We start from the raw sequence: 20,885 nt of genomic DNA on the forward strand, positions 1-20,885 counted from the left end.
AATTCATTCATGCCTAAGTCACATACCTACAGGACTGTCTCATTAAAGTATGCACATCTTAATCATACCAGCCATAAACAGACAGACAGAAGTTTAGATAGAATTTGGGATCAAAAGATGTTAAATCGCTGTATTTTAAATCAGAAATATGAGGCAGCTTAAAGAAACTGCTGGAAAAATAGAAAGCCATTAGTTCTAATTTCATTGTGGCTTCTCAATAGGACAGTCAAATTGACACTAGGTATGTAAACTGAGAATGTGTATGTTTGTTACCTCTGGGTTAAAAAAAAAAAAGCATGTGATTTTTAGGAACGTTTAGATCCCGACTGTGAGCTTGGGCCCATCCCTAGTGCTGACTTGAATGCCCAAATACAGGTTAAAGATATAATGTTTAGGTGCCTATCCTTGAATATTGGATTCCCCATACACTATAAATAGAATTTATGTTCTAAATAGCAGATTCTAAGGGAAAGAATATACTGTACTGTTCACCACTCTCTTTACAAAGCCTTCAAAAGTGACTTCAGATGCAACAGAACCAGTGTTGTTCCCCTAGGGAAAGGTGGGAAACATTTGCGAAGCTTCACAGTCCCGTTCTAGATATGCTCCCTACACATCCTTATGTAGCAAGGCTAGGAGGTAGGGCCAGCTGGAAGAGAAATGGGAATGGTGTCAATGGATCTGCTGCTATGCGGAGCCACCAGCTACTGTCCCTGCAAAGAAGGGTCACAGAGCTAGAGGGGCTACTCCCAGCTCAACAGAGCTACACAGCCACACCCCAAGAGGAGACTGTTATAGGTCAAAGGGTTTAGCCCTTAATGAATTCCTTTTCAGGGTCACTAGAACTTTGAGAAATATTTTACTTTAAAATTGAAGGCAACTGTCTATTTATGGGACAAACTTTGAAATCTTGAAACCATATTTGAAACATATTTCCTCCAGGGCCCCTGCCAATCCGCCCTGGAGGAAAATTCCTTCCCGACCCCAAATATGGCGATCAGCTAAACCCTGAGCATGTGGGCAAGACTCACCAGCCAGCACCCAAGAAGGAATTCTCTGCAGTAACTCAGTTCCCATCCCATCCAACATCTCCCCACAGACAATTGAGCAGACCTGCCTGGTGATAATCCAAGATCAATTGCCCAAATTAAACTATCCTATCATAACATCCCCTCCATATATTTATCAAGCTTAGTCTTGAAGCCAGATAAGTCTTTTGCCCCCACTACTTCCCTCGGAAGGCTGTTCCAAAACTTCACTCCCCTAATGGTTAGAAACCTTCGTCTAATTTCAAGTCTAAACTTCCTAATATCCAGTTTGTACCCATTCGTCCTCGTGCCTACATTAGAACTAAACTTAAATAATTCCTCTCCCTCCCTAAAGTTAACGCCCCTGATATATTTATATAGAACAAGCATATCCCCCCGCAGCCTTCTTTTGGCCAGGCTAAACAAGCCAAGCTCTTTGAGTCTCCTTTCGTAAGGCAGGTTTTCCATTCCTCGGATCATCCTAGTAGCCCGTCTCTGGACCTGTTCCAGTTTGAATTCATCCTTCTTGAACATGGGACACCAGAACTGCACACAATATTCCAGATGGGGTCTCAAGAGCGCCTTATATAACGGTACTAACACCTCCTTATCCCTGCTGGAAATACCTCGCCTAATGCATCCTAAAATCGCATTTGCTTTTTTAACAGCCGTATCACATTGACGGCTCATAGTCATCCTGCTATCGACCAATACCCCAAGGTCCTTCTCCTTCTCCGTCGCTTCCAACTGATGCGTCCCCAATGTATATCTAAAATTCTTATTATTAATCCCTAAGTGCATGACTTTGCACTTTTCACTATTGTATTTCATCCTATTACTCTTACTCCAGTTTACAAGGTGGTCCAGATCTTCCTGAATAGTATCCCTGTCCTTCTCCGTGTTAGCAATACCCCCCAACTTTGTGTCATCCGCAAACTTTATTAGCACATTCCCGCTCTTTGTGCCAAGGTCAGTAATAAAAAGGTTAAATAAGATCGGTCCCAAAACCGATCCTTGAGGGACTCCACTAGTAACCTCCTTCCAGCCTGACAGTTCCCCCTTCAATACGACCCGCTGGAGTCTCCCCTTTAACCAGTTCCTTATCCACCTTACAACTTTCATATTCATCCCCATCTTTTCCAATTTAACTAACAGTTCTCCATGTGGAACCATGTCAAACGCCTTACTGAAATCGAGGTAAATTAGATCTACCGCATTTCCTTTATCTAAGTAATCCGTCACCTTCTCAAAGAAGGAGATCATATTGGTTTGGCACGATCTACCTTTAGTAAATCCATGTTGCAATTCGTCCCAATTACCATTGACCGCTATGTCCTTGACTAATTTCTCCCTTAAAATTTTTTCCAAGACCTTACCTACTACAGACGTCAAGCTAACAGGCCTATAATTACTCGGATCACTTTTATTCCCTTTCTTAAAAATAGGGACTACGTTAGCAATCCTCCAGTCGTACGGCACAATCCCCGAGTTTATCGACTGCTTAAAAATTATCGCTAATGGGTACGCAATTTCACGCGCCAGTTCCTTTAATATCCTCGGATGGAGATTGTCCGGGCCCTCCGATTTTGTCCCATCAAGCTGTTCAAGTTTGGCCTCTACCTCAGTTGCGGTAAGATCCACCTCCATATCCACATTCCCACTTATCATCCCTCCATCATCACTAAACTCCTCACTAGTCTTATTAAAAACTGAGGCAAAGTACTTATTTAGATATTGGGCCATGCCTAGGTTGTCCTTTACCTCCATTCCATCCTCAGTGTATAGAGGCCCCACTTCTTCTTTCTTTGTTTTCTTCTTGTTTATGTGGCTGTAGAACCTTTTTCTATTGGTTTTGATTCCCTTTGCAAGGTCAGTTCAATGCGGCTTTTAGCCTTCCTCACTTTATCCCTACATGTTCTGACCTCACCAAGGTAGCTTCCCTTGCTAATCCCGCCTTTCTTCCACTCCCTATAAGCTTTCTGCTTTCTCCTAATCCCCTCTCTGAGTTGCTTGCTCATCCAGCCTGGCCTACAACTCCTGCCCATGATTTTTTCCCTCTTTCTTGGGATGCAGGCTTCCGACAATTTCCGCAGCTGCGACTTAAAGTAATTCCAGGCCTCCTCCACATTTAAATCCGCAAGTTCCTCCGTCCAATCCACTTCCATAACTAATTTCCTTAACTCTTTAAAATTAGCCCTCAAGAAATCGAAAACCCTAATCCGAGATCTACATTTGTTTATCCTTCCATCTAATTTGAACTGAATCAGCTCATGATCACTCGAACCAAGATTATCCCCTACCACCATTTCTTCTACGAGGTCCTCACTGCTCACGAAAACCAAATCTAAAATGGCATCCCCTCTCATAGGTACTTCAACTACTTGATGAAGAAATCCATCCGCTATCACATCCAGAAAAATCTGACCCCTATTATTCTTGCAAGCACTCGTCCTATTATTCTTGCAAGCAGTCTATATCCGGGAAGTTGAAGTCTCCCATAATCACACATTTCCCCTTTGTGTTTACTTCATTAAAGACATTAAAGAGGTCTCTATCCATATTCAAATCAGATCCGGGCGGTCTATAGCACACCCCAAGCACTATCTCAGGGGAAGCTCTAGTTGCTTTTTTACCCAGTGTGATTTTTGCCCAGACAGACTCTGTCTTATCCATTCCATCGCTTCTTATTTCATTACAGTTAATCTCATCATTAATGTACAAGGCTACTCCACCACCTTTGCCTTTCTTCCTGTCTTTTCTAAACAGCACATAGTCTTCAATACCTGTACTCCAGTCATGAGTACTATTCCACCAGGTTTCTGTTATCCCTATAATATCCGGTTTCACTTCCTGCACCAGTAGCTCCAGTTCCTCCATCTTGTTACCTAGGCTTCTCGCATTAGTGTACAGACATTTTAATTTTTGGCGTTTAGCATCAATGACATTCTTTCCCTCGTCGTGCACAGACCTTCTACCACCAGCATCACCCGTTAATCTGGTTTCTACTCCACTATTCCTCCTTGGATCGATTCTTTGGTCCGCAAGGGTATCCCCTCTCACGTTGTTTATTTCCCTCTCCAGGTTATATTCCGGCGTGGAGATCTCCTGAACATCTCCCAACCATCTCCCCCAACTTCCTAGTTTAAAGCTGTCTTGATGAGGTCGGCGAGCCTCCATCCTAGAATTCTATTTCCTTCCTTACTTAGATGAAGTCCATCCTGAGCGAACAGTTGTCTGTCCGCAAACGCTTCCCAATGACCGTACATCCCAAAGCCCTCCTTGTAACACCAATGCCTGAGCCATCTGTTGATTGCCATAATCTTGTCACTCCTTCGTCGCCCTGCCCTAGGAACCGGCAGAATCCCACTGAAGATCACCTGAGCCTCGATTTCTTTGAGTGACTTCCCCAGTCTGGCATAATCCTCCTTGATACAGTCCAGTGAGTAACTAGCCGTATCATTCGTTCCCACATGAAGGACAATCAACGGATTCTTTCCCGCTCCCGCTAGGATCCTATTCAGCCTCAGGTCCACATCCTGTATCTTAGCCCCTGGCAGACAGCACACCCTTCTGTTCTCTCGATCAGGTCTAGTTACAGGCCTGTCTATTCTTCACAGTAAAGAGTCTCCAATCACGTAGACTTGCCTTTTCCTGGCGACAGTGTGATTCTCCGGTCTATCCCCCACACCAGCTTGCTGCAAGTCCTCTCGATTTGTATTCGCCCTTACAATCCTCCTAGGGCTCATACTTGGTGCCGCCTCCATTGACTCCTCCCCTCCTTCTGCAGGACTAGCTGCTCGTCTCTTTTTCCTTGCCCTCTCTCCTTCAGCAGCCTGCTGTGCTCCATCTTCATTTCCCAACTCAGCAAACCTGTTCCTGAGTTCTATTTCTCCATCGCTGGCCCGTCTTTTCCTCTGCCTGGTTCTCCTAGTCACATGCTTCCACCGTCCACTTTCCTCACCCAGCAGCCCCTCCTCAGAGTACTTTGGTCCTGCTTCTATCCGCTCGTCTGAGCTTATCCCTTGTGCCTCATCATGTCTGTGTTCCATCATCTGCTCAAACCCCCTTCTAAACTCAGCCAGAGTTTCCACTTGCATCTCCAGTCCTCTTATCTTTTCTTCCAGCAGCTCTATCAGGCGGCACTTCATGCAGACAAAACTCCTCTCGGGTGCCCCCTCCAGGACCATGTACATGCCACAGCTACCGCATCCAGTCATACTCAGCATGTCTCTACCTGCTGTCTCTGCCTCCATCATGCCGTTCCACCTCTGTGCCTGGCAGTCCACGCCTCACGCCGTTCCACAGGCCACCAATGAGCACTGGACCCCTGCCCCTTCCCTTGTCTGCCTTCCTGGTTTCTCTGCCTTGGTCTCCCCTGTGACCTCCCCCTGGGAACTCCCACTGGAACTCCCCTGCTAGCAGCTCTGTTCGCTGGCTCCTTTAAAAATGTTTCATGAAAAACCAAGGGAGGGGAGAGAAAGAGAGGAAGAGCAGGAGAGCGCACATGCAACACCAGAATAGTCAATAGCTGGGTGGTTAGGGCACTCACCTGGGGCATAAGAGACCCCAGTTAAAAGTTTCTTCTCTGAAAAGTTCGTGGAATCAGCATTTTCCAACCAAAAACTGTCGAAAAATTCCCAACTAGCTCTACTCTCCATCCATTAGATTAAACCATTCAACCAAGCCATTTCATAATACCAGGGCAAAATTCTGTCTGTTCTCAGTTACACTTGTACAGTTAAATTGGTACCGTTCCACTGAACATGTTTTCAGGGGTGTAACTGAGGAACCAACAATAGCCAGTAAGCTTTCCACAGGTGACGGGAACAGCATATGGTCTGAAACAACAAACAATATACACTGGAAATCCTATAGAACAGATGTAAGTCACACTGATACCAAATTCACCCTGATTCATGTTAATATTGTATTTTAGAAACAGTAGTCAGACTGATATTGGAATTGTCACCTGAAGCCTGAGTTTGCAGGAAGCCTAAGATAAAACCATATTGCTTATATATTTACAAATAAAAAGAGGGCTTTATACAAAGCAAGGTTTATTATAATAAATAATGTGGGGGAACAAGGGAGAAATATATTTGTAGTGACAGATTTCCAGACAGAATACAAAGATGTAATATTTCAACTACATTTATGCACACATCTTATGTACACATCCTATTTGGTCAAAAGGGTCTCAATTAATGGTCTCATTTCTTACTCACTTGTTAATAAAGTCGTTGAACTGCGATGACCACAGCTCCGGTTGGCGTAATGTTGGAGGTGGATTTCTGTGAAGGTCAGTATTACGATAAGTTAATATGTACACACTTGACAAAACCAACGTAAGAAGGCAGGCTGAGTAATGAGTTTCAGGAGGGTTATTGAAAAAAATATTGATTTCCACTGGTTAAAGGAGCATTGTGTAGCCAATATAATACTTCATTAACCTCCTACTTTACATAACTAACAGAGCATGAGGAAAATCTACCAAATATAATCAAGAATTGCTGTCATTTTTCAAGCATATCAATAAAAACAAATGAACCTAATGACCTATTTGTATTATTTGTATTATTATTTGTATTGACATTATTTGTATATTGTGACAGGACCCTTCTTTCTTTCAAAGCATGAGGCAATTGATTTTTTCTTTAAAAATCAGGAGCTCTTTAAGGAATTCTATCTTAAATTTCAAAAAAGGATCATAGCCCCATTGCATTAACTGGCCCATTAACAAAGTATCAACATTAATGAACACTCTTATTATCTATTTGTGATTCACTAAGGCACCAAATGACAGTAAAAGGATTACATTTAGACCTGCTATACATGGGCACCATTGCTTTGCCTTCCATGGAATTGCATCTGCTTACTGTAGCTTTGAATTTGGCTCAAAGTATTTTGAATTCATCTTTTTCCTTTGAAATACTGTAAAGTGGACATTTTCCACTTGGCATACCCAGTAATGCAAAAAGATATCACTTAAAAATGAGGCTGTTTTTCAAAACAGTGCTATATCTACTAGGCAATGCTGCCTCTCTTTTGGTAGGAGGAACTTGTAGGCTTCACAAATCAAAGGGCAAATCTGGTAAACTCTGCCAACCCTAACAATGGCTCTCTTCTCTCAGTCGCGAAATTCTAAATCTGTGCATCTTTAATGGCTATGTCAAAGAAACAAGTGCCAGCTAGCATGTCACTAAGAGGATGTACCACCCTCTTTTCCTCAAGCTCCCATCTCACTGTGTTTCTCCATGTCAGTATAACAAAAATAGAGTTTGAAGTGGGCTTGGATTTTACAGTCACTCAAGTGAAGGAGGGAGGTTGCCCAGTGTCTTTTGTTCTTTGAGATGGAAGTTCCTCAGAATACTGTGTGAGGACAAAGCATTGTGGGTTCTTCAGTCTTAGAGCTCAAAAAAAGCATTTTCAGAAGGAGTGCTGGCTGCTTGTATGGACAGCAGTGTTGAAACAGGCCATAGTCGCGCTGGCGGGGGTGGGTGGGAAAATGTGCATTTGTGACTAGGGGAACATTAGTCCACTGCAGGGGGTATGACAGAACCTGCAAGACATTTGATTAGAGAAGTTAACTACATATTGTCCTGACCTGTTTGTAGGAATAAGACGGGACATTCCAAGCTCAGATCACTGTTTGTAGCAGCACACAAAGGACTTTACTGAATTCTGCACCCCTTCAGCATAGGGCAGCAGAACTATCCCTGCAGATAAAATGCATGCTGAAGTCTGTCCAACGTGGATGCAGTGCCCACAATCAGCCCTGCACTCCTGGAGACTTGTATATGCTTGAGGCAGAGTGCAGGGATGACTGTGGGACAGCGTGCTTCTGCACCGCTCCCTGGGCGGAATTAGTCCTTAATATTCAGTTGTTAGATATAAAGGTGCCCAAGTTTGGTAGAAGTGAGTATGAGAAAGTGGTGGGGTTAGACTAATACTGTGAGAAATAAGGGTATGAAGACATTACCTTGGTATTTTGAAAAGAGCTCTCATAGGATGCAAGTCAGCAAGAGGTGGATCTCCATCTCCTAGCTCTATGGCAGTGATACCCAGTGACCATGCATCGCATCTGGCATCATAGGAGCTGTCCAGCTGCTGCTCACATGCAATGACCTGTGAGAGGAATACTGTTTTTAGGTTCACATTGTTCATTTATGAAAATTTTCATGAGTATCTACACTGAAAAGCACAGCAATCTGAACAACCATATGGTGAGAAACTCACTGCGATAAACTAGAAATCTATTGAAAAGTAAGCATTTAAATTACATTTAGCATATCCAAGTCTCCTGTTGGTGCCTGTCATAGTGCAGAAAAGCAGTGCTGAAATCAGAGAGAGCAAACTGGTGATTACATCCTACCCCTGCTTCTCAATTCTGCTATAGGAGTTGGGGGGTGAGGAGCTCCTACCTACCTGTGTATACACCACACCACATTGACGCCTGAGTATTAAAGGAGTGTACCAGCACACCATAACATAGAGTCCAATGTGGCTCTGCCTTCTGGAATGGAATGGCAATGACAGGGACCTCCTCCATACTAGAGATATAGGTGTAGTAGTATGCGGCCCTTTCTGCTGCCCTCTTTGCAGGATTCCCCTCTGGAGCAGCAGAGATGACAGCCAGGGTCCCCTCTTCCCCTCACAGAGCCAAGGGCAGCGGGATTCCCTCAGAACCTATACTCTGGTTGCTGGGATACCTGCTTGGGTGGATTGGTTTGTGGACTGGGTCCACTGTACTATTCTCTCCTTCTCCTGCACAGAGTCCTCTGCTCAGGTGATGTTGGCAGAGCCACCTAAAGCAATGGATCTTGGAGTTAACATCTCACTGAGAAGACAGTGGCAAGCCAGACCTCTCACAACTCTTGTTTCAAACTATCTGCAGATTCATAACTGGGAGGGCCATACATTTCTTTTAAAAAAAAAAAGATAGCTGAAGTGACACCAGGGGCTAAGAATGGGCATATCTCATCTATGTCTTAGTCCAGGCTTTACTTCCTCCAATTACAGTACTGCAGAAAAAAAGACATACTTTCTGTCTCTGGTGAGATGGCAGTCTAGTGAGGGAGGGTCTAAAGCAGCTTCCCTCTTTCTTGCATTTATTTATTGGATTTTTTTTAAAAAGTGACTTTCGTAACACCTATGGATGCATATACAATACAGTTGACAAAAGAATATAAAATATGTTGCCCACATTCAATAGAACTTAAAGACTACCTCAGAATTTTGTAACAATACAGCCCCCACTACTCCTGTCTTGGGCATATTGGTTTATCAACAGAAGAACTTCACTGCATCAACACTATAAACATTTTGTTCAATATTAATAAACACGCAGTGCCCCATGCTTCCCTCTGCATCTGCATCTGCATTCTGCTCTTTGCAGCATTCATCTTCTTCACCCAACCCCACGGAAGCCTCTCCACAGAATCCTGCTTTGTAGAGTTGGAGGAAACAAAGTAGAAGCCAGTTGGGTTCCTTCAGATTCTCCTGCCTGAAGCTCATGAGGGAAAGCAGTGGAAGCCAAAGGTTTAGTAAAGTACACTGTTTTTCCTCTGCACTCTGGAACCTCTTTTTAAGGAGCGTCATGGGCAGCTGCAATAAGGAGGATCCCTGGAAGCCATGTTTGCTGCAGGAAGCATGCTTAAAATGGCAGAGCTGTGCCAAGGGGTGTCTGTGTGGATGACTCTTGCCTCCTGAAAATGCCAAAATCCATGCAGATGTCAGGTGATCTGAGGGACAAGAGGGCGGAACCCCAGTCTTCTTCTGTAGAGGGGAAGCAAACAATGTCCTACACCAGAGAGAAGAACTTGGAGGAAACTCAGTAAGGTCAAACTTGTGAAGTTTCCTCTCCCTTCTGTGGGTTATTCCTGTGGGGGAGGGAAGAGATAATAGCACTGTACAGTTCTTCCTCTGTTATGAACCAAGCATCAAAAAAGAAACTTGGTTTGCAGTCTGTCCCACTGGGCACCCATTCTGCCAGTTTCACAGAGAGAGAATTTCTCAACAAGATGGCCACCATTAGCAGCACATTCAGAAATGCCAATTTTAATTAAAAACTTTATTTTTCAATTCATTTCAGCTAATTCACAGATGAGTCGGGAAATTTCAGCTAATTAGCTACTGGGCTTAACAAACAAGGTAGTTTTTTTCCCTATAAATAGTACAATTGCATATACTATAAAACATTTTTATTTTCTTGCAAACAATGTACTGCTGCATATGCTTATTTAATCAACTTAATTTGTCCTATTGGAGTTTATAATATCTATTTGTATACTTACTCTAGATATAAAAAGCAATCAAAGTTACGACTAAGCTTCAAATATATATAATACATTTTAACTTATTCACACAAATCTTTTGTTGTTGTTGTCTATTCATGAAGAACATGCTGTATTAAAAGCCTCCTGTGCAATGAGATATACAAATAAAATACATAAAATCAAGAAAGTAACCTGTTTAGTTCCATTCTGTTGTGAAATCTATAATACTTAAATAGGATCACACTGTTCTCAGTTGCTGACTTTAAATATAGTCTTGCTGGACTGTCATTTAAAAGAGAGGACTGAAGTCACAATGTAACTGTGGGTTCTTTCTACCCCTAGAAATAAACTGATTTCAAAACATACTTTCTCCTCCAAAGAATTTCAACAAGTGATCTATGCAGCTCCTCCTGCTCTAACCACACACTATTCAATTAAATGCATTTGAATTAACATTGCATAAAAATAAAACAGATAAAAGAAAATACAAGCATTTTAAGACTACAGAGTAAAAAGTTTTTACAATTGACATTTACATTCAGTTTGCTAAAACTACTAAAATAAAAAGGAAGAGACAGAGGAGCAGAGAGACAGACAAAAGCAATCTGGAAAAAATGTATATTTTCAATTGTAATCTAACCTCTGGAGCCATCCAAAAAGGAGTACCCACAGACGTGTTCCGACGGAGATGAGTGCTGGTCAGCTGAGCAGACACACCTAAAGGAATACAGGGAAGCTATATTCAGAGCAGTGTTTACTTTTGTTTAAATTCCATCTGGACTGTGCCATCCTCATCTTGTCCTGGGTATAAGGATGTTAAGGCTTTTTCCTTTCAAAAGCTCAATCGTATCTTTCCAGTTGCCTGTAAATGAGTACTAAAGTCTCAGTCCTTTTGTGATGTGTTGAACATCCTCAACTTCCAGTTACTTCAATGGGAGCAGCATTTAGCCCTAAATGAGGCTTTTATGAGTAATCTGACTGCATTTTAAATGACTAATTATAGTATTCTGATGTTCTTTTTAGGAGGAAGAAACCACAAGTATTACTTGGAGAAGCAGAACTTTTTTTCTAAATATGCCGCATCCTTTAATGCATATTATTTCTTTTAGAGCTACAATACTGACACTGGTACATCTTTGTTTTATGATTTATTTATTTATTTATTTCAATTTCAATATCATAAAAGAGATATATCCTGGAGTTCTGAACTGCCTCACCATCATTGAAAATGTAAACCCTAACCTTAGACACAACAACAACAACAAGAAGAAGTAAGCAGTCATGGGATAAGAGGGAAGTCCTTTCAAGGATCAGTAACAGGTTAAAAGATAGGAAACAAAGGGCAGGAATAAACAGTCAGTTTACACAGTGCAGAGAGGTAAATTTTAGGGTCCCCCAAAATTTGTTCTGGGACCAGCGCTGTTCAACATATTCATAAATGAGCTGGATAAAGAAGTAAACAGTGAGGTGGCAAAGTTGGGTGACAATACAAAATTACTCAAAATAGGTAAGTTCAAAACTGACTGTGAAGAGTTAGAAAGGAATCTCACAAAACTGGGTTGCTGCCCTGGGTGACTCGGTAACAAAATGGCAGATGAAATTCAAAGTTGATAAGTGCAAAGTACTGAATATTGGAAAACATAATCCCAACCATAAAAATGATGGGGTCTAAATTAGTTGTTACTGCTCAAGAAAGATTTTGGAGTCAATGTGAATATTCTCTGAAAACATCTGCTCAATGTGCAGCAGCAGTCAAAAAGCTAACAGAATGCAAGGAACCATGAGGAAAGGGATACATAAGAAGTCAGAAAATATCATAATGCAACAATATAAATCCATGGTTTGCCTACACCTTGAACACTGCTTGCAGTTCTGGTCACCTCTTCTCACAAAAGATATATTAGATTTGAAAAAAGTAAAGAGAAGGGCAGCAAAAATGATTAGGGGTATGGAACAACTTCCATATGAGGAGAGATTAAAAGACTGGGATTGTTCTGCTTAGAAAAGAGACATCTAAAGGGGGATATGATAGAGGTCTATAAAATCATGAATGGTGTGGAGAAAGTAAATAAGGAAGGGTTATTTACTCCTTCACATAACACAATAATCAGGAGTCAACCAATGAGATTAATAGGCAGCAAGTTTAAAACAAACATAAGGAAGTACTTCTTCATACACTGCACAGTTAACTTGACGGAACCTGTTGCCAGGGTACGTTGCGAAGTTCAAAAGTATATTTGGGTTCAAAAAGGAATTAGACAAGTTCCTGGAGAATAGGTCCATCAATGGCTATTAGCTAAGATGGTCTGGAATGCATTCCATGCTCTGGGTGTACCTAAAAATCTGACTGCCAAAAGATGAGAAGGATGACAGGAGATGGCTCACTCGATAACTGCCCTGTTCTGTTCATTCCCTCTGAAACATCTGGCACTAGCCACTGTATAAAGACAGGTACCGGGCAAGATGGACCATTGGCCATTCTTATGTTCTTAACAAAACAAAAACAGTTAATCAGCATGACATTTTTACAAAACGTAAATCTCCACATGCTGTATCCAGCCCCAAATCTCCCCCACCCAAATGCCTGTTAAAAATGGACTTGCAGCATGAACTGAAGATCAGCAAATCCAGGCTACTTCACACCAAAGTATGGGGAGTATGCAAAGTCACAGACCCTTCACTGGGTCTGATCAAGAGCCCATTAAAGTCAAGTATCTTCCAGTTGACTACAATGGATTTTGCATCAGGACCATGGAGAATGTCTTGTCATAGATCATAGAATCATAGATTAGGGTTGGAAGAGCAGCTTCCTCTCCTACAAAAGAAGAGAACTCTAGATTGAGTACCTCCACTAATCACAACAGAAGCAATATCACCTAGCGGTGAGAGGTAGTCTATAAGGTAGGCAGATCCCAAGACATTTAGGGCTTTAGAAGTCAAAACCAATATCTTAATTTCCACCCAGAAACCAATAGGTGCAGATCCTGAGGTGCTGGTGTCATGTCTGGTGATTGTGCACTTAACAAGCGGGCTGCCACATTTTGCACTTGCTTCAGCTTCTGAACATATTTAAAGGACACTATCCTCCAGACTACAGGTGACAAAGGCATGGTAACAAGGTCCACATTCACGAGCAGAGTCTGCAAACTCCTGGACCAACAGAACTGGAAAAATTTGACCAGATAACTGATAATCAATGTCTCACAGTATTATGGAACCTAACCAGAATTCCCACATTGTGAATTTGATAATAAATTATTAATGCTTATCCTCAGTCGGAAGAGGACAGACCCTCTGGTTACTTCATTCAACCAGCCATAATCCCCTGTGGCTCAGCTAGATTGAATGGCAACCAAACTCATTTTCATCCAGGGCCCAATCTTGCCTAGACACCAAGAAAGACGCCTAATCACATGCTCTGGGCTGGAAATGTCATAGCGATAAAGATGGGTATCCTCAGCACATCCTCAACAATCCTAAAAGCCTCAGATAAACATTGAATAAAAGGGGTGACAGCACAGAACCTTGGTAATAACCCTTGAGAGCATTATCGGGGCACAGGAGCAACAGTGCCATTGTGTGTGCAACCAGGACAGAACCCCAACTGGCAAGGGCAAATTAAGTCAGAGGCATCAAGATATTGTGAGAGTTCTCTCACCACAATTGTTTCCATAATCTTAACCGAAACTGGAATATCAGATACTAGTCAATCAATAATGGATAGACTGTCAGTGTCTGGGGATGGCTCTTTGAACAGAGGCTGCACGTTTCTTTTCAACTATTAGCATCCCACCATGCCCAGTGAAGGCTTCGGCGATCTCCATCAGCAACAAACTCAGTATTTCCCAATGGCCTTAACTGACCATGAAGGAAAATGGATCCAAAGCCCAGATCATGGCATTAAATTCTCCTGAAACATCCAGAACTTCAGTGAATAAGACTGGCCAAAGCAAGCAGAGATAACATAGCTTTTGTTCTTTCCAGATATTGCCTGTTCTGAATCCACTTCATTTTATCCACAAGAAAACATGCAGTTTTCTCATAATGGGAGCAATTCACATCAGCTACTGAGTGGAAATAGGCTGGATTAATCAGGCTGTACATTACCCAGTGCAAATCCTCAGGTTGAGACTTTGAAGATGCTATGGTGGAGGGAAAGACACTTGACAGGAGATTATCTGGTTTTTACTTTGAATGCATGTACTCAGCTTTGATTCACAGCACAACTATACTTGTCCATCATCTAAAAGTCACTGCATAGCTACTAAAAATAAGGCTACATTAAAGCTCCTGTTTGGCAAATCAGCCTGTTGTTTAAAAAGAAACATTCAAAATCATTACATTTGTTGTAGTTGCCTCTCTCTGTATTTTGCTATGTGAGATAACAAGTGAAATCTGCCCTTTCTTCATAGCTGTAGAGGCCCAATAAGCAGCAGAGCCACTATGGTTCATTTGCCTAGTGGTGAGCAGGATGCGAGGAGCCCTAACATGGCCTCAACATCCTTTGCACACCGTGGAGATCTGCTGCACAGTGGCTTCATCCCTGCTGCTACCGAAGGGAGTCTTGGGGCCAGGCTCTGGCCTATAGATCTATGGCTAAATGAAACCTCCAGCAAAACACACTGCAGAGAGGTTGTGCAGCAACCACAGATGCTACTACAGTCCTAAAGCTGTTTTAGTGCCCATACAGTGACTGTGCTGCCTTAGGGTTAGCGAGGAGGAGGAGGTTTCTTTCCCTTTGCTAACTACTGTGGAACTCCCTGTGCCAAGCTCTTTTACTCAGGCTTGACACAGGGACTGGATTTGGACCTAAAGGCAAAAGAAAGGCAGTAACTGAGATTTGATATTATTCCAGTGTCAGATTTTATAAATAATCGTAACTTTCTGCACAGATAAAGAGCTAACATAAAAGAAATGTTAAATATGCAAAACCTGCTCAGTCTAAGTCTAGTTTCTTTTAACTGAACTGTAATAATTAAGCGAATCCTAGTTATTTATTCTTAACTTCCATAAAAAGCTGATTTAATTTGAATTGTTCATCACTATTTTCTTTAGGCTGATTTTTTTTATACCCTTTTGCTCTTGGCATTAACCTGGCATTTCAGATTACAGAGTGTAAGTCTTATGACAAATGATATTTCTTTGGGCTCTTTCTGCATCTAGGGGAAAGATGATGTCATGCCACACTTGGCAACATTTCTTCCAGCACTTCAGCAACTAATCAAGCATAAACTCAGCCAGCTCTTCTTAACTTGTACATTTTCTAACAATAACATTTTAGGGTTTTTTCCTTACTACTGCTGTAATGAAAAAACTGGACCAAGTATCTTCCGAAGGAAATCTAAAAATCCACTGCCAACACTTTTTTCATACAATGCAAAAGTGAAAAATCTTATGAAGATGAACAATTTGATAAATAAATGCATAAGTTATGCAAATACATGGACTCTCTCTCACACATATATATAGAAAGGAAGGCACTACATTTAGTGATAAGAAAAGTAGATATTATGGGTGTGTTCAGAAAAAGATCAGGCATGTTTCTTGCCTATTATGTCTGGTAACTCTAGGCACTGGCTTACTCATGAAAAGTTGATATTTTTGCGTAGTACCCTCAGATGGCAGGTATCATACAAGCTTCACATTGTAAGCATTAGCAGAGCAGAAGTACCTGAGAACTAGAGCTACTCGGTTATGATCTTGGACTTAAATTAAGTAAGCAAATAGTACTGCAACAATGAGTACTTTATTATCATTATTAAATATTGATATACTGTGATAGCTCCCCCAGCCCTGAGTCAGAGACTGGAGGTACATTATGATAGGCATTGTACACATAACAAAAAAGTGGTCCTTGCACCAAAGAGCTTACAATCTAAATATATGACAATAGGCAAGTATACTGAGGTGGTGTGGTTCCGCGCTGCCCCGGAGAGAGACAAGTCCCTCCAGACACCAGAGTGGGTGGAACCAGGGAGCTCTGAGCCCCAGGGCCGGCCCATAACATTTTGGCACGTGAGGCAGGGAGCTCAAATGATGCCCCCATGCCTTCTCCTGTTCTACTCCTCTCATGGTACTGTTCTGCTACCTACCCCAATAAAGGAGAATTAACACCTTAAAATGCCTTGTTCAAAAATTTTAAGTAATAATTAACTTTCAAATGCCTGAACAGCAAATGTAACTTTTCTTGTCTGTATAGTAAACACTGGCATTTTTATCAGTTTGAATAATCAAAGTGGTGCTTTCCGTGCCTTCTTGGTTGGAAAGACTTGAACTGCTTCCGGCTGAAGGTCCACAGTCTGGGCCAGCTCATGCTCCATTGAGATGGTTGCAAAGCCGACCAGCCTCTCCTGCCTCATTGTGGAGCGTAGATGTGTTTTTATTAACTGCAGCTTGCAGAAGCTGCATTCTCCACTGGCAACTGTTACAGGAAGTGTTAGAAGTATGCGCAAAGCAACAAAAGCATTTGGAAAGAGGCTGGTCATCTTATTTGTCCATGTATATTCCAGAACAGCCTTTGTATTTGATCCTGCTGAAATGTATCTTGAAAGGGCTTTCAGTTCATCACCTAAATCACTCGCATCAATATTGCCCATGTCATCATGTGTCTACACTGTCTCTAGTGCCCTGCATTGCTGGTGTAGATCTTCTTCAGGTATAGTGAGGAGTTTTAGAATATCATACAACATTTCAAATATACTGCTGTGCTCCTTGAGCTGCATGAAATGTTCAACTGACTGTATTGCACAATCTAGCACCTGGTTAAAGAATTCAACTTTGAATTGTTGTTTGGGGTCTCTTATGGGATTATCAAGTGCCTCGTAATCAAAATGTCTTCTTCTTCGGTGACTCTTGTATTCTTGAATGGATGCAAAAATAGCTTCAGTGTGACGTTCCTCTGCCAGCTTCTGTGCACTCTTCAGAACGTTTTGAAATCCCTCATCTGACTGGTAAGACTGTAGGTATGACTTTGCTCTGTCCAGTTGTTCCATTGCTCCAGATATATCAAGGTCAACATCTTGGAGTCTCTTGCTTACAACATTTATGTCAAACAGTATGTCATGCCACAACACTAAGCCACACAGAAATTTGAAGTTATGTATTTCTGGTAATTCCATTTCCTTCTGCCACTGTTCTCCCACAAACAGCTTCTGTCATAGCATTATCCTCCATAATGGCAACTATGGCATCATCTATCTTCCCAATTTAGTGTTTGATAGGCTTTATTGCTTCCACTCAATTTTCCCATTGCATGGCATTCAGTGGTTTCAGTGTCAGAGAGGATGTTCCCAGATGTTGATTCAAAATTTGCCATCAATGAGTTGATGCAGAGAAAAATACATAGATGCTTTGAATTACATTAAAAAATTCAGCAGCCTCACTAGAAGCTGATGCTGCATCACTGACCACCAGGTTCAAAGAATGAGAACTGCATGGGACAAAATAAGCACTCCTCTGTTCTTTCCTCTCATGTTGGCACCATTATCATAACCCTGACCTCTCATGTCAGCTATCGCAATTCCCATATCTTCCAGCTTTTTAAGAAGCACATTTGTCTTACCAGCTCCTGTAGTATCATCAATGTCAATAAATTCTAGAAAATGCTCTGACAGTCACCCTTACAGGGACATTTTCACTAAGATCTGTTGTTGTTACAAAATGCACCATTAAAGTCATTTGTTCAGTCTGGCTGATGTCAGGTGTGCAGTCCAGAAAAACAGAGTAATGTCTTGCTGACTTCAGATCTGCCACAATCTTCTGTTTGACTTTTGTTGCTAGTAACTGTATGATCTCATTTTGAATTTTTTTTCCAACGTAGTGGTGTGTGTATATTTCTTGGGTGGTGACTCTTCTTAGATGCTTCTAGTGTACAGCATCAAACTCAGCCATTAGCTCCACAATTTTAAGGAAATTTCCATTGTTTGGCACATACAGCTGATTTGAAGTGCTACACAGTGCTAGGTTTTGGGTAGCAAGCATTCTCACAATGGCAATGAGCCTTATAAGAACATTTGCCAGTAAAGAGACTCTGATGCAATCTTCTCTTGATGCTGATCATCTACGGTGGCCTTTAACCTTAGTCTCATCTCAAGCTCTTTCCATCTATGGAATGCTCTCTGGTGATTTGCTGCCTTCTCGTGGCATGCCAGATTTCTAGCCAGATTTTTCCAGTCCTTTGTTCCTGTAGAACCCAGTATGGCTGGAACATTAGACTGGAAGAGTCTGCAACAAAAACAGTATGTAGCATTCTGGGTTTTTGAGTACATAAGCCATGGCCTCTCCACTTTGTCACCACTGGGGATTTCATGCCAGTAACGTGTTGGATGGAAACGTCTATTTTCATTGTCTTTGGAGAACAATGATGTTTTTCACTTGCTGTGGCCCATGCAGTACAAGGAAAGTCCCTCAGGCTACTGCTCAAGTGGGTCCACAATCCTGGATCATCTAGACTTAAGGAACTAAATTCAGCAGCAGCTGTTTCTTGCGCCTCCACCACACTCTTCTCTGATCTGCCCTATTCTTCAGGAATGTGCATGGTTACATCCATTTGAGATGCAGACATGGATGCTGCAGTAGCTGCCAGGTCACCTGCACTCTGACTAACTGGAAGATCAGGCATCTCCTCACCACTCACATCCTCACTGGGGCCAGAAGGCTCACCATGAACATTTGTGTCTGTGTATCTCAGGAGAGCTCCTTCCTGCTTAGATAGAAAAGCTTCCTTTGCTCTCTTTCTTTTTCTGAATGCTGCCCCAGAGGGGCGTTTTCTTCTTTCACTCATGACTGCTGTTCTGTGCCACATATAGTGACTCTTGACACTCAGTTGAAGGGGATAAATAAGCAGGCAGGTAGCAGGGCATGAGTGAGGGAAGATATCAGTGTCTTAAGGGCCTAACTGGCTCCCACTACTTCAGTTGACTGCCGGTTCTCCTCAAGTGGGTTCAGGGAAGCAGCAGGAAACAGGAAGCTCCCTGAGAAGCTGGTGTTAATCAGTCCAGGCTCCCAGGGGTGCTAGAGAGGTACATAAGAGGCTTTCTGTTATTCCCTCTCAGCTTTTCTCCTGCCTGTCTGTTATATCTCTTGTGCCCTCCTTCCTCCAGCACAGCACTCCACCATCTCTGTGCATCTGTAGCAGGAAGAATATGTATGCACAAGCAGCAGACACAATTTTCTGCACTCTGGGTCCTCGTGGCACCCCTCCGCCCCGACAGTCTGGTACCTGAGATGGCCACCTCAGTTCACCTCATGATAACGCCAGCCCTGCCTGAGCCCACCCCCCAGAGGGTCAGGCATTGCCCTGGAAGGATAAAGGTCCGACCTCAGAGCTCATAGAGAGAGCAGCTGCCAGGGAGGTCAGATGCCTCCGGCCTAGCTAGCAATTGGGAAATGCCAGTGGTCTGCAGTAAACCCAAGGACTGGCCCGACCTGCCCTGTGCCAGCAACCCGGAGGAGTTGCCAGGCCTATCCCTGGCCAACTACCCGGAGGAGTTGCCGAGCCTACCCCAGGCCAGCTATCTCAAGGAACCCATGGTGCTGGACCCCCCCTGAGGACACCCAGGTACCTCAAGAGAGGGAGTCTGGAAGTAGCCCGTGAACATCCAGCCCTAGTCTGGCTACAGCACTGCCAGAACCTATGTCAGTGCATCGCGGCCAGGATCCCCACTGACACAGCAGCGGGTCTTCTGCTGCTTCTAGGGCCCCAGGCTGGGATGCAGTGAAGTGGGAGGGCCTGTGTCCCCACTACCAACCAACTTGCAGGTGGCCATCTCCCCCTCTCCCAGGCCCTTTGGAACCTAGGGCCTGGGCCTACTCTTGTATATTGTTACTGCTCAGCCCCTGCCTGAGGGCCTGAGCACCTGACTCACCATTGCCCTGCTCTGACCTAGGGCCTGGGCTTACTGTGTTTATTTCTACCTTCACAAAGGCCTCAGAGGAAGACTCCTGCGACTGGACCAATTCCCCGCAAGAACTATTCCCAAGTTTAGTGAGGCGGTATGGTTCCCTGCTGCCCTGGAGAGAGACGAGCCTTGGCTAATCTCTCTACAGCAAGGCAATACAACAAACGGAGGGAGCACAAGGTGACATGAGATGATTACTATTAGCATAAGAAGCACCAGTCAGCACAGCAGATGCATAACCATTGTTAAGTGTTTTGTAAGCATCACAGCATAGGTGGGTATTAAGGAGACATTTAAAGGAGAATAATAACATAGTTGCTGTGCAGATCTTTGCATGGAGCTCCTCCCATGCATAAGGGGTGGCATGGGTGAAAGAGTGAAGGTGCTTCTTGGGAAGTTTTACTAATTGGCTATCATCACTGTGACAGGGTTGATGGCTCCATACCATGTAAAAGATGACAAGAAGGTGGGGTTAAGTCATAAGAGTCTTAAAAGCAGTTTGTTCTTGATGTGGTGGAGAAGGGGGAGCCAGAGGAAGGGGGGAAAGGCACAATGCAGTTGAAATGATGAGCCAGGAAGATGATTTTTGCAGTAGCATTTTGACTTTTTTTTTTTTAAAAAAAAACTAAAACAATTTCATGGTTCAGGATTCTAAATCTAGGTATGCTGGAGAAAATGGATCA

General features: G+C 42.8%; 1 protein-coding gene across 2 annotated transcripts in view; it reads right to left on the reverse strand.

The window, feature by feature from the left end:
- MYO3A (myosin IIIA) overlaps nt 1-20,885 on the reverse strand; it is a 205,548-nt gene that overhangs the window by 102,097 nt on the left and 82,566 nt on the right. For both annotated transcript variants that reach the window (XM_030550332.1, XM_030550333.1), the window contains 3 exons: nt 10,944-11,020; nt 8,008-8,153; nt 6,254-6,319 (listed from right to left, as the gene is read on the reverse strand). In XM_030550332.1, coding sequence (XP_030406192.1) covers nt 6,254-6,319; nt 8,008-8,153; nt 10,944-11,020 — 289 coding nt within the window. The remainder of the gene's footprint in view (nt 1-6,253; nt 6,320-8,007; nt 8,154-10,943; nt 11,021-20,885) is intronic.

The sequence above is a fragment of the Gopherus evgoodei genome, chromosome 2, assembly GCF_007399415.2.
Source record: "Gopherus evgoodei ecotype Sinaloan lineage chromosome 2, rGopEvg1_v1.p, whole genome shotgun sequence".
In the NCBI taxonomy this organism is placed as follows: Eukaryota; Metazoa; Chordata; order Testudines; family Testudinidae; genus Gopherus; species Gopherus evgoodei.